This window comes from Octopus sinensis, linkage group LG11 (assembly GCF_006345805.1).
Source record: "Octopus sinensis linkage group LG11, ASM634580v1, whole genome shotgun sequence".
NCBI lineage: Eukaryota > Metazoa > Mollusca > Cephalopoda > Octopoda > Octopodidae > Octopus > Octopus sinensis.
The window spans coordinates 16,222,901-16,237,187 of record NC_043007.1 but is presented as its reverse complement, the minus strand read 5'-3'; the positions used below and the strand labels follow the sequence as shown (position 1 = coordinate 16,237,187).

The 14,287-nt window shown below is 33.8% G+C and overlaps 1 protein-coding gene across 2 annotated transcripts in view; it reads right to left on the bottom strand.

Moving 5' to 3' along the window:
* Nucleotides 1–31: 31 nt before the first annotated feature.
* LOC115217542 (cytochrome P450 2B2-like) overlaps nt 32–14,287 on the bottom strand; it is a 25,611-nt gene continuing 11,355 nt past the window's right edge. The window contains exons 3-8 of one of the 2 annotated variants that reach the window (XM_036507112.1): nt 12,532–12,658; nt 10,378–10,534; nt 7,853–7,989; nt 4,325–4,421; nt 3,595–3,801; nt 32–365 (exon numbers count right to left, since the gene is read on the bottom strand). In XM_036507112.1, coding sequence (XP_036363005.1) covers nt 187–365; nt 3,595–3,801; nt 4,325–4,421; nt 7,853–7,989; nt 10,378–10,534; nt 12,532–12,658 — 904 coding nt within the window. In that variant the 3' untranslated portion in view covers nt 32–186. Of the gene's footprint in view, nt 366–2,270; nt 2,823–3,594; nt 3,802–4,324; nt 4,422–7,852; nt 7,990–10,377; nt 10,535–12,531; nt 12,659–14,287 lie in introns of those variants that run through there. The other variant, XM_029787269.2, reaches the window with a different exon arrangement.

The window sequence follows — 14,287 nt, the reverse complement described above, 5'->3', positions numbered from 1 at the left end:
ATTTAATAAACTCTATGGAGGAATACTAAAGAAAGGAAACATAGACAAATACAATAATTCACGATCGTTGAACTGTCAGTATTCTGCGAAGAAATAGGACCTCTGCTTTCAAAGAGATGTATTTTCAGTTATATCTAGTATACCTTAAATAGGTACGCTAAAACACATATATATGACTGATGTATATCACAATCCTGTTACACGGATATCATCATTCACTGGAACATAAGTGATGCCTGGTTGCTTGCCTTCTAATTTCATTGGTGCTTTTATAGGTTTTTCCAACTGAAATATCTGTAAGATTTTTGTAAAAGTGATGAAAGCTTCCGTATTAACCAGTGTCACTCCTGCACACATTCTTGGACCTACAAATAAAGCAGATGTTACAAATAAAACGATATACATACACATGTGCTAACATGTGATAAAATTTGAATATATTTACACACACACACACACACACAAACACACACACACAAACACACACACACATACATTCAGACACATACGTACGCACACACTCACACAATACATTTATAATTAAAATGTAAACATAGGTTCATTGAACAAATTTAAATATCACAGCTTTTACATTTCACTATTAATGTTTATTCATCGTACATAAGGACTATGAGCCTGAAAATGTTTTAGAGCAGTAGTCAATGCTGTATCAAAGCTGATAAGCCGTCATTGACTTTAGTTTAGGTGTAAATATCTTTCCTTTGTAAGTCGAACAAACTTCTCTTCATAGACACACACGTCCTGATCAACGTCAGACGTCAGAAATCGATTTTCATGAAATAACAACCAAGGTTATTGAAATACGCGTGGCGCCTTCTGAAAAAATTTTGACCACAAATTTTGAAAACATTTTTGAAAAATTTTAACGAAAATTTTCTAGAAGAATTTTCAAAAAAAATTTAAGAAAAATTAAAACCCAAATTTAGAAATATTCTTGAAAAAATTTTGACCAAAACTATCAAAAAAAAATTTTCAAAAAATTAAAAAATATTTTGACCAAAATTTTCGAAACAATTTTTGAAAAGATTTTGACGAAAGATTTCAAAAAATTTTTTTTTAAATTCGAAAATTTTCGTCAAAATTTTTTCATAAATATTTTGAAAATTTCTGGTCAAAATTTTGACGAAAATTTTTTATAAAATTTTTGAAAAAATATTGACGAAAATTTTTGAAAAATTTTCAAAACATTTTGACGAAACATTTTTGTTAAAATTTTGACGAAAATTTTCGAAAAATCTTTGTAAAAAGTATGTGTGTGTATGCACGCCGCGCGAAATGCGTAACCGTATTTCGTCTGCCGTTACGTTCTGAGTTCAAATTCCGACGAGGTCGACTTTGCCTTTCATCCTTTCGGGGTCGATTAAATAAGTACCAGTTATGCACTGGTGTCGATGTAATCGACTTAATCCGTTTGTGATTCCTTGTTTGTCCCATCTGTGTTTAGTCCCTTGTGGGTAGTAAAGACATAGGTATATGTATGTGTGTGTATACATACATACATACATACATACATACATACATACATACATACATACATACAAAAAAAGTACCCTGTTGTTGATGTTGAAATTCCAATGAAGGAACTTTGGATGTGGGTTAGAAGCCGGCTCTTTCTCTATTGGTAAAAAAATCTTGAAATTAAACTGAATAATGGTATACATACATACATACGTGCATGCATTCATGCACACATACATACATATATACAAACGTATATCGTACATGCATGCATCCATCCATACATACATACATGCATAAATACATACATGCATACATACATACATATATGCATGCATGCATACATACATACATACATATATACATATATACGTACATACATACATACATACATGCATGCATACATACATACATACATACATACGTACTTACATGCATACACAAGCACTCAAGCTCACGCGCACATTGGCGCGCAACAATGTCTCAGACAAACGCAGCTTCCATAAAAGACTAAAAATATTCATCGAACATTTTGCAAATAGCAACGAAAGATCTTTGACAAAAAAACAAACAAACAAACAAACAAAAGCAAAACAGACGATTGACTGTTTAACCAAGTTAAACAACAATCTATTAGTTAGTTGGATTTCTAACCAATTGACTAATAAAAAAGGACCGGAATCGAGCCAGTATGTGTGTTATTACTCCTTGCATAATGTCTCTCCCTGGACACAACAAAATTTCTATCAACACACGAAATCACAAAAAGAATCTTGCAAAGCCAATACAAAAACGAAATGATAATTTATCTTATAGTTTTATTTGCGTAAATTATACGAAGGAGTATACAGGAATTAGCAACATAAAGAAAAGTGTAACTCAAGGAAATTACGAAGGGAAAGGAAGACATTATGACCACCATATTTCTCGAAAGTTTGTCTATTTCTGTTCTCTATATATCATGGTACATATCCGCAGATATTCCTTTTGATATACCAGCATACATATATTACCATGTGTGTCTATCTAATAATATTGTTGGAGAACTACTATGAGTGAAAGCATAGAGAAATACTATAATTTACTATCGCGGATCTGCCAGTATTCTACGAAGAAAATTTTCCCCTACTTTCCAAAAGATATCTTCTCGCTATCCAAATTATATCACAATGGTATTGCACGGATATCATCATTTGTTGGGACATAAACGAGGCCAGACATGTTGCCCTCTACCGTCATTGGTGTTTCGTAAGGTTTTTCCAACTGAAATTTCTGTAAGATGTTTGTAAAAGCCAGGAAAGCTTCCGTATTGGCTAATGACATTCCTGAACACATTCTTGGACCTACAAATAAAGCAGTAGTTATAAATTAAACAACACACACTATGTATGCTAAATATGTATCATATACAAGTGATAAAAATTAGATAAGTCGTCATTGATTTTAGTTAGGTGTGAATATGTTCTGGCTGTTATCTCCTACACCCTTTATATAGTCGAACAGACTTCCAGTCATAGACACACACGCCCTGACAATAGTCAGATGTTAAAAATGGATTTCCAGAAACTACAACCATCCTGAAGGTACCCCGTGTATTCAAGCACACGGGATTGCCTTCAAGATGACTGTTAATATAAAGGGAGGTAAATGTTTCCCATAGCGCGAAGTTATAAATTTGAAATTGAAATCGAGGAATCAAGTAATTTTATTAAAAATATGTTATTAAATGAATAAGATAAACAAATCGAGGCTTGCTCACAGAAATAAGGATATATCTCGGGAGAAAAAATGACCAAATATTTGTTTAGAGAATAAATATTCTATGTAGCGTATTTAGTGGACCATTGATGCTTATTTTGTTGAAGTGATGAATATCAATACGCACTTAAATAAGATTTGAAGTAGATTGCTGTTTTATAGTGTCTCATTTTTACTAATGTCAAACCAACTCTGGTGATTCTACAATTCAATAATTAAATCTCCCCTTAACATACAGTTTTAAAACAATCATTAGATAGTCTAGCTGTAGATCGAGGCAAATGTTGTGTTGGTCACGATTGGGAACCGTTTTATTATAGATATACTAAATCATTAGAATCTATTTACAATACTTACCCGAACCGAAAGGTAAAAAAGCCTCATTTTTCTTTAACTCATTATTTTCATCAATCCATCTTTCAGGACGGAATTCCTCTGGTTTATCCCAATAGTTCGGATCAGAATGAGCTTCCAATATTAAGAATGAAACGAGAGTACCTTTTGGAATATCATAACCTTGAAGAGTTGTTTGGACTTCAGCGGTGTGTGGAATAGTTACAGAAGCTGCAAAAAAGAATCTTTGTAAATATTAACAGAGCCCAAATTAACGATAATCTAAATTAAATATGTTACTATGGATATCATAATAACTTTGATGTAATTATTCTGTGACACCTTTATAGGCATTAATTAATATGGAGTTGTATTGAAACAGAAATTTCGTTCCGTAACACTGTTGCTGTAAAATTGGGTATTAAATTAGTCTGTGTCGCAACGTTAGAGATCTGAGCTTATGTAACACTGGATTGACGAAATGTTGTAATGTAACAATACAGATTAGAACTGAAAGAGAATTGATCATGTCAGGAGGAGTTGACTTTCAGGGATGGTATAACCAACAAAGTTTGAGATTATATTACAAAAGTGCTTACTAACAATAAAAACAATGTAAAGCACAAGGAAAGTATGCCATTAACACAGGGATATAAACGTTTTGGGGCGAATATCATTGGCGTACTGATTCAAGTTATACATGAATAACAGGAGATATCGTTGTATTATGAAAATTGCATGACGGCCTTCTTACCAATTGTCCCAATTCTGTGAACCTCAAAAAGAGTTGCTGCAACGTATGTCATATGTGGTTTGTCTTCCATTGTAACAGGTCTGGTCTGATTGGTGATCTGAAATAGATAAGCATTCACAAAAGACTTAATTCATAATACATACATACATACATACATACATACATACATACATACATACATATGTACGTGCGTACATACATACATACATACATACATACATACATACATACATACATACGTACGTACGTGCGCACATATATATCTCTTTGAAAATCGAAGTAAAAGAGAATATCTATGGACAACTGCTTCGAAATTTCCAGCTTCTGTATCCAGACTATGAATTCATATTCATACTAATAATACTTGGAGCACTAAGTTTTGTTAAAGGAGAATGTGGATAAACAGGGATTTTCAGAGAGAGAAATCGACCAGCTAATTCGTACATTACAAGTGGAATCTGTAAGTGGAACTGTAAAAATATGCAACACTTTTCTCAAGTTCCAAATGTGAATTTGTCTATGTTAACTACATCCCAAAGATGGAAACTTGTCTCTTTATTGACATAACCCCCCCTACAACCGTTAACAAAGTTACCATTATTGTATCATGTGATATACGAAAACTCTATACCACGATCCCGCACCAATATGGACTGGAGGGAATAAGTTTCTGGCTAGAAAAATTCCATCATGAAATCCCAGACAGAAGTGAAAATTAAAATTCATCCATAAAAACAACGTTTTTGAGTTTAATGACAATATTTATGAACAAATATCTGGGACAGCTATGGGGGCAAAAGTCGCCCCAATGCAAATCTAGTCATGGTATACATGGAGTTCCAGATATATGAACAATGTAAATTAAAATATGGCTTGGATTTCCATAAATATTTACTAGAAAACTAGAAACGCTACTTATATGACTGCCTAATTTTGTGGACGCCCACATTTGACCAACTTACTGATTTCAAAATCCAAATTAACACCATAAACAGTAGTATCAATTTCAGAAATAGTAGATTTTATCTTAGTTTCTTTTGCATATTTGCTTTTATACTTACGTTCGGCAGTGCTGTACAAAATTTTGTGATATTTGGACATTTAGTTATTAATGAAAACAAACACAATTTTTGCTTGTTATCTCTTGACGAAATAAAATCATGGCTTCCATGACGTCAACACATACACACATACAGAATACACACACATGTCATGAATGTCATGACGTGTCAACCAACATAAACAGACGCCCGCTATCTGTGACATATCCACACACATAGTTTTCGCGCTCTCTAAGAAAGTTTTAATAATTTAGAAATATTTTTAACTGAATGCTGTTTCAAAAATGTAAGTTGTTTGTACAATAAGTGTTTATATTTTAGCTTTCATTAAACAGACAATATTTTAATGTGTTTTTTAATCATTTTCAAGTGAGTGACGATGCTTCGCTTTGACTCTCAGAACTGTCATTCGGAGTTCGTTAATTTACGTAAAACTATTTTTTTATTTACTTTAGTTTTAAAGTGAAAGCGAGGAGAAAGTGAAAGAAATATGTACATGAAATAGACGTGTGCTTGTGAAAGAGAGAGAGAGAGGGGGGGAGAAAGAAAGAGAGAGAGACGGAAAGAAACAGGAAGAGAGAGAGAGAGTGAGAGAAGGTTTACATATGCGTACATCTTTTTTAAATGTACGTGTGCAAGTGTTTTTTTGAGATAGAGAAATAGAGAGAGTGAGAGTGTGAACGTGTGTTCTCATGTGTAAGTGGCACACACACACACACACTCTCTCTCTCTCTCACCCACACACGTCCATTTTATATACACGTTCATGCATCATTCATTTTCTCCTCTCTTTCACTTTAAAACAAAAGTAAATATAAAATTTCTTACAGAAATTAACGAATAAAAACAGCTGATCTGGATGAGAGTTCTGAGAGCCAAAACGACAATTCTGAGAGTCAAAGCGAAAGAATACCCCAACGGAATACCATTACAAAAATTTTTTCGAGTGCATTCAGCGCATCTCAGCGCCAAAGATTTGGCTGCTATTTCTAGCACGCCCTACTACCACGTAACAGCTGTTTCCGGTAATGGACTCGAAATACCGGTTAGGTGGTAGTAAGGCATGCAAGAAATAGCAGCAAAATCTTTCCATTTCTGGATAAGGAGCCGTTTACGCATGATTTCGATGCCACATTCGTTGAAAGCATGCAAAATAACCCATGTTATTAACGGTAAATATATGATTTTCCTTCTCTTATACCAAAGCTATCAACTAATTATTCTTTTAATATCCTGCTAAATCTCCCTTCTCTTAAAAAACCGTCTTATTATTTTCTATTAATTTTATTATTATTGTTTCCCATAACTATTAAGGCTCCATTTTTAAATATTCACTTTGCTTACTTGAAATGTGTCGAGGGATTATCGTTTAACATGGGTTTTTCTCTCGCCTAATGTTGTAGCTTTGTATCTACATTAATTTAAAACTTGTTTATATTAATGCAGATATGTAAATAATTTACTTATTATATAATATAATAAAATGAATTATTTTGGTGAAATATAAGAACTTCCAATGGTTAAATAAACTTCATGTTATTTTCTCTAGTTATTTATAACTGTATACACTCCTAATGGTTTTCTCTTGTATCGTATTCTATATCATGTTTTGTAGAATGCTACAGTAAGGAGCTGATCTTATGAGTGCCATCGGATTAATTGAATCCATACGTTGTGACTTAAATTCATATATATATATATATATATATATATATATATATATATATATAAATAGTTAATCCAAACATGAAAATACAAAGAGAAGACACAACAACGCGAGGACGTGGGACAAGTATGGTATTATTGGACGCTCAGGAAAGAAGGAAAGAAGGAGGGTTTAACATTTCGAGCGGAGTTCTTCGTCAGAAACAGGAAAAGGAAAGATCCAAAGAAGGGAAGGTGGAGGAAAAAAATCGCCAATGGTACACACGCGGTCACAATTATCTATATATATATATATACATACATATATATATATATATATAATATATATATATATATATATATATATATTATATATATATATATATGTATATATACACACATATATATTTATATACATATATATATATATAATATATATATATATAGATATATATATATATATATAATATATATATATATATATATATATATATACATATATATTTATTGTAGCATCAGTAAATAGTTCTCAATCCAACTATCGTTAAATATCATTTAATGACGACAGGTGTTGTACGTGAACTACTTGAAATTTCATACCCGATTAGTGCAATCATCGGACAGGCCTGTATCGCATATTATACATGATCCAGCGATCTGGCAAGCTCAAACGATATGGCTACTCTGTGAGTAAACGCGAGAAAAATAGCAGAGGACATTAAGAAATATTTGAAAGGAAAAGAAAGTATAAAAATTACACAATTAATCTATCTTCTCAAACTCTATTAACTATTAAAAGAGGACAAATATATAAATAATTTACCTGTACAATTTCTTCTCGACACTTCTCCTGTACATCCGTGTATTTGGCCATACAGACAAAAGCCCAGGTAAGATGGCTAGCAGTTGTGTCGGTTCCAGCCAGAAATAAATCGCAAATTGTGTGGAACAAATTCTCATCTTCGATGTAGAAATGATAATTAGATTTAAAAGCATAATAATTGTGCATAATTATAGAAAATAGTGAATAAATTAATGACAATAAGGATAATAACTGTCCCAAAGAAGCATCTTTGGTAAAATATATTTGCATCAGTTATGTTCAACTCGTTCGAGTGTAATCGGACACGTTAAGACCAATCACTGCAGAAATACCCATTTGAAAATATTCTACACTTTGATTTGCCTAAATAAGCATTTTGTGTTGGGCTATGAGTGGCATAGATCGTTTCGGCAGCGTGGTCAACTGAGTTAGTTTTGGCAGAAGATATATTTCAACGATACAGAAACGCCTGCTCCCTCTTAGCCCCCAACAAAATTTGCATGTACAGGAACTGAGGTGGTGATTTTTTTACTCCTGGGACTAGTTCTGAAGCGATAGGCCTTATCACGTCCAGTTACACTCGAACATTTCAAGCATGACTGTACACGAATATACAGAAATAGAAAAATATATCAAACTATCATCAGTTAAAACTCCTTCGGCAGGTTACTTGATCTGAAACCACGTTTTAAGTGGGGATCAAACATTTTACGAAAGGGATTTAAAAAATTTACGAATGCACAAAATCTCTTATATAATAACTTTGGGGATATTTCCTTATATTAGTGCCCGATGTTAAGTTTTTAAATGTCCGTGCTGCTTCGTCAGTGATAAATGTGGCAAAAAAATAAATGAGATACTTACTCATACCCATGGGTATGAGTAAGTATCTCATTTATGGGTATGTGTAAGTATCTCATTTATTTTTTTGCCACTTTTATCACTGACGAAGGGAGGGTTCTCACGAACTAACCCTGAAATCGGTCCGATATAGTAATAATGGAATTTTTTTAGAAATTTCTGTCGGCTTTTTTTCGAGTAGCGTGCGTATTATGAAAAATTATATGGTAATGGATAATATGTCCAATTTTCGGCATATTTGGCATTAGAAATTTTTTCGTTTGCCCTTATTTATAAGTTTTATATATATATATATATATATTATATATATATATATATATATATATATATATATATATGTATATATACACAGACACATATACATATATATATATACATATGTGGATATATATACATAAAAATGATATATATTATATATGTATTCTATTTCCTCAATAGGAAGTACGTAGAAGCGTTTCATAATTTTTTGTTAATCAAATAATTGCATTGTTGAATTATTCTTTTAGATCAGTATTTCTCAACGGGGATCTCAGGGGAGAGATTCAGGGAGTCGCTGGCGATGTATCGTGATGATCAAAAATCCGGCCTGCTAAAATTTGGTTAAAGTGATTCAAACTGCAGACTCAACGCAAAATGGTCACGTTTAATTCAAAGCGTTATAAATATTATGAAAACAATTGGCATGTGTTCACAAAGTCCAAACGATTAATACGAAAAAACCATCCAGGCTACATCCCGAAAATTTATTTCTTGATTTTTAAAATTTTTCATGCAATTTACGCATGCTTGCACGCGTGGTGAACACAGTTCATGTCAAACAGCTGACTGAGTAAAGTTCACTATTAAATGCATGGGATAAGGCCTAAACAAACACATTATCGATTTTTGCACTTGCGAAATGAATTTCGGAACAGAAATAGCGCAGTTCAATTTTCATTCGCCTAAACTTTAAGTGACCCATTTTTGGTGGTTCTATGATTTGTTCGCTATGAGGAGATGTGCCGGGAAGTTAAACACACAGACACACAAGTTGAGTTTTATATATATAAATATATATTTCAAAAATGAATAGAAATAGCTTTTCTCATAATTTTCCCAAGTTAATTGAATATTTATATATATATATATATATATATATATATATATATATATATATATATACTAAGTAATTAAGGGTTTAGCAACGATTTGCCTCACCACACACCGAGTTTAGAAATAGCAGTCAAAGAGTTATAGCTATTCTTTCTACTAAAAGGGAGATCTCAGTAAATATATACACACACACACACACACACACACACACACACACACACACACACACACACACATATATATATATATATATATATATATATATATATATATATATGTATGTATATATATATATATATGTATGTATGTGTGTGTGTGTGTGTGTGTCTGTCTGTCTGTCTGTCTTTGCGTGTCTGTGTGTGTGTGCATATAAAGAAAGCATGTTTGGGAAAGGGAAAATTATATGGATTATCTATTATAGAATATTGTTTCTTCAAAATGATTTATAATATACCCTTTATATCTTTTATATTTTATTTTATGATTAAAATAATTCTTTTTGTTGTTAATTTCTTTTATTGACATCATTGAAGAATTATAAGAATATAATTAACAGCTCATACAAAACTCACCAGTTAACGTTTCACTGTTTGGTTCCTTCTCAAGCGTCAGCAAATACATATCAATGAAATCTCTTATGTTTTCAGCATTAAACGTTTCTTTATGTTCTATGATTTTATTTTTTACGTAACTTCGGACCTTCTCCTGCTTCCTTATAACCTTTTCTATCTATAACAAGACAGTCAACAACAATAACAGTAACGTATTTGCCGAATTAAATGTTTTACAATATAACATTTTTTATCAAATAACACTTAATTCTATGTTTATATCTAGTTGGAGCTGACTTTCTTATTGAGTCAATAAAAATAAACACATTTATTCACCAATCTAACCACTATAAACCAGTTGGTAATAAAATTCTTTATTTCCAAACTACGAACTCCATATAAATTGCACACGGAATTACATTTAATTGTAAGATGAATTATTTATCTTGCATGGAATTGTTTTGAAGTAGGGAGTTATATATTCATATGTACACACACGCACACACACTAATAATAATAATAATAATAATAATAATAATAATATAATAATAATAATAATAATAATAATAATAATATAATAATAATAATAATCCCAGTGTCACTTTGATGGCATGCACTGCTCTCTCACTCAATAGTAATAATGATGATGATAATTCTTTCTGACTTCAATATGCTTAACTGGAATACCAGTGAAATAATGAAACTTGGTAGAAAATTCCGCAAGCTACTGACTTGTAATAAGATGCACCATCCAAAGGCAGTAGTGTATCGACTTTACCTTCCCAGAGCTCAGGGAGGACGAGGTTTGATCCAGATAAGACAATAATCAGATAAGACAATGTCCGGCAAATATGGTGTGTGGGGCATTCGTTTCCCATTCAAATGACTTCGGCCTTTGGATTGTCACCCTTGCTGTATGTGAGCGAGCATTATCTTCATGGAAGAACACCTTTCGACTTGAAAGCAAAGATAATCATTTTTCTTCTAGCACTGATTTAAGCCGCTCAAGCTGCTCGCAGTAGATCTGTTTTGTTATAATTTGGTTTGGATTTAAAAGTTCAAAGTTTACTAAACCTTTCATATCCCACCAAACTGACGACAACTGATTACGTGTTTAGCTTGAGGTGCCGGAGTTTCTCCTTCCTCTACCCACACTTTTCGGTGCTTGAAATTTTTATATAGAAACCATTTCTCCTCATCAGTAACTATTCTCTCCAAAAAAAGGTTCATTCGTGAAACGTGACAGCAAAGAAGAGGAAACATTCGCGCTCTGTGCGCGATTAGATTCGGAAAGTTTGTGAGGAAGCCGCTGCCCCAGTTCACTGACTTTCCCGATGGCACGCATGTGTCGATAAATGGTTGACTGACCAGATCCAAGTTACAATGGGATTTTCTTCCACCAGGGTTTGCAGGACGTCCTCATCGAGCTCTACAGATCTTCCAAGATGAGGTTTGTCTTCTAGGCTTCAGTTTCCGGCTCGGAGTTTCTGGAACCACTGTTGACACTGGCTTACGCTTATTGTCCGATCCTCATACACTGCATTAATATCCCTTGCCTTTTCCGTTGCCTTCTTGCCTTTACTGAACTCATAAAGCAAAATATGCCAAATATGTCCTTTGTCACTTCCGTTATAGATACGAAAAAGTAACGGTTAAAATCGAACTGCATTCTTTAAAACTTGCATTAAGAATAAAAATATGTAAAATTGCCATCTGCTTTTACAGGTAAAATTACAACCTGCTTTTACAGGTAAAATTACTACCTGCTTTTATAGCAAGTTGATGCAGGCAGTTTATCCCTTTCGGCTTTGACATTTAGATTATGCAACTGAAAAATCTGCATTATTTATGGTTTTTTTCAATATGTAGACCAATTATAAAAATCTGAAAGACTCTCTCTCTCTCTCCTCTTCCCACAGCCTAATGAGAGGCGTTTTCAAAATAGTAGGGGTAAAGTCACTTTCCCTACTTAACAGTAATATAGATTTGAACGTAGTATATCCGCTTTCTGCGTTCAAGAGATGAAATAATTTAACACAAAATTCCGGCATATTTTTTATCAAGCAATTATCTTCAGAATATTCTGGAAACCTGGATTTTAATTTTTTTTTAATATACCCTGGATTGTAAAGTTGATTTAATATTCGTATTTTGATGTGAAGTTTTTATACTTACGGAAGAATTCCACCGAAAAAATCTGATGAATGGAAAGAAATTTTCTGGTACAAATACACCAATATATTTGAACACATCTTGAAAATGTTGAACGATCTCCTGAAACTCAGAATCACTGTATTTGATCCTTCAAAAAGAAAACAGCAAAACATCATACATTCATAGCATGGCCGTAGTCAAATGACTAAAACATGTAAAAGAATAAAAGAATACACACACACACACACACACACACACACCCATATACTTTCAATAATAATAACGAGTAAAATTAATTAATTAATAATTCGGTATGTTAAAATAACTTTTATCGGTAAACTTATACAAAAATTCTATAATTATAAGCATAATTATAATTAAAGAGATGCAAAATTCCTATTTACTCACTTATTTCCAACTTCAGTGTAGTATTTCACGTATAAGTTTGAAAGTACTTAATAATTAAATACGCATTCGACCAAGCGATATCGAATAACTAATATCCAACAAACAGCACTTCCAAATTTATACGGACGAATAACGAATTCACACGTCTTAATTATAGAATTTATATATATATTTAAGATTGATGCCTGTTCACGTTGAAGGCGGGAGACTTGGTGACACCTGTGCTGACACAGTCAGAACATGGACAGATGTAGCGAATGACTGGTAGAGCGGAAGTGGCGCGAGACCGGGCTGTCATTGCCAAATCTGATGTCTCGGAGGTGCTCCGCGAACCACTCGGTCAAGCGGTGTCCCTTTTGACCAATGTACAGAGAAGGACAGAGGGAGCAAGTGATGCTGTAAATAACATTACTAGAGGTGCAGGTAAAGGAATCGGTGACGAATGGGCGGGCCATGAGTTGAGATTGAGTCACAAAGTCATGGCCGTCACTGCATAACCTGCGTAGACACAGGAATTGGGATTAGGGAATGGAGAGCTTGGTGTGGGTTGAGTGGGAGGAGGAGAAGTTAATGTAGGAGTGTGAGTCAGTATGCTTAGATAGAGGTTGCTGACAGAAATGTCGAGAAATTCGATGGAAGAGTTAGAGATAGTAGAGGAGAATTCGAGGTTAGGCTGAAAGGATTGGACAGAAAAAAGGAAGGAGTCCAGTTGTTCGCGGGAGAGTGAGGTCACGCCGATACAGTCGTCTATATAACGACCGTATAGCTCGAGAGTGAGACCAGTGAATTGTGAGAATATTTGGGCCTCATCGTAGCCAATGGACAGGTTCGCACAGTTGAGGCTCATTCTCGTTCCCATGGCCACTCCCGAAACTTTTGGTAAAACTCCACCGCGAACAAGAAGTAGCTGAGGGAGTGGAGAAGTTCAACCAGACGTGTGGAAATGTCAGGTTGAGGGTTAAGCCGATGGTCAAGGAAGGGTTTAAGCGCAAGAATTCCTTCGTTTTATGGGATCACCGTATACCGAGTCCTAATGTCAAAAGTGAACAGAATTTGAGAGGGTTGAGAAGGGAAGCTGAAAGAGTTAAACAGACGGAGAGCATGATTGGTATCGTGAATGTGTAAGGAAAGGGAAGCTATTAGGGGGCAAGGACACGGTCGAAGTATTTGGAGAACATTTCTGTGGGGCTGTTACTGGTGGAGACGATAGAGCGGCCAGAATTGTTAGGCTTGTGAATTTTGGAAATGAAGTAAATAGTGGGTGTGCGTGGGGTACGGACAATGAAGTTGGAGGCGGTGGGAGGAAGACAGGAGGAGGAAATGAGGTCATGAATAGTGGAAGACACAGTCTGTTGGTAGTTAGGTGTGG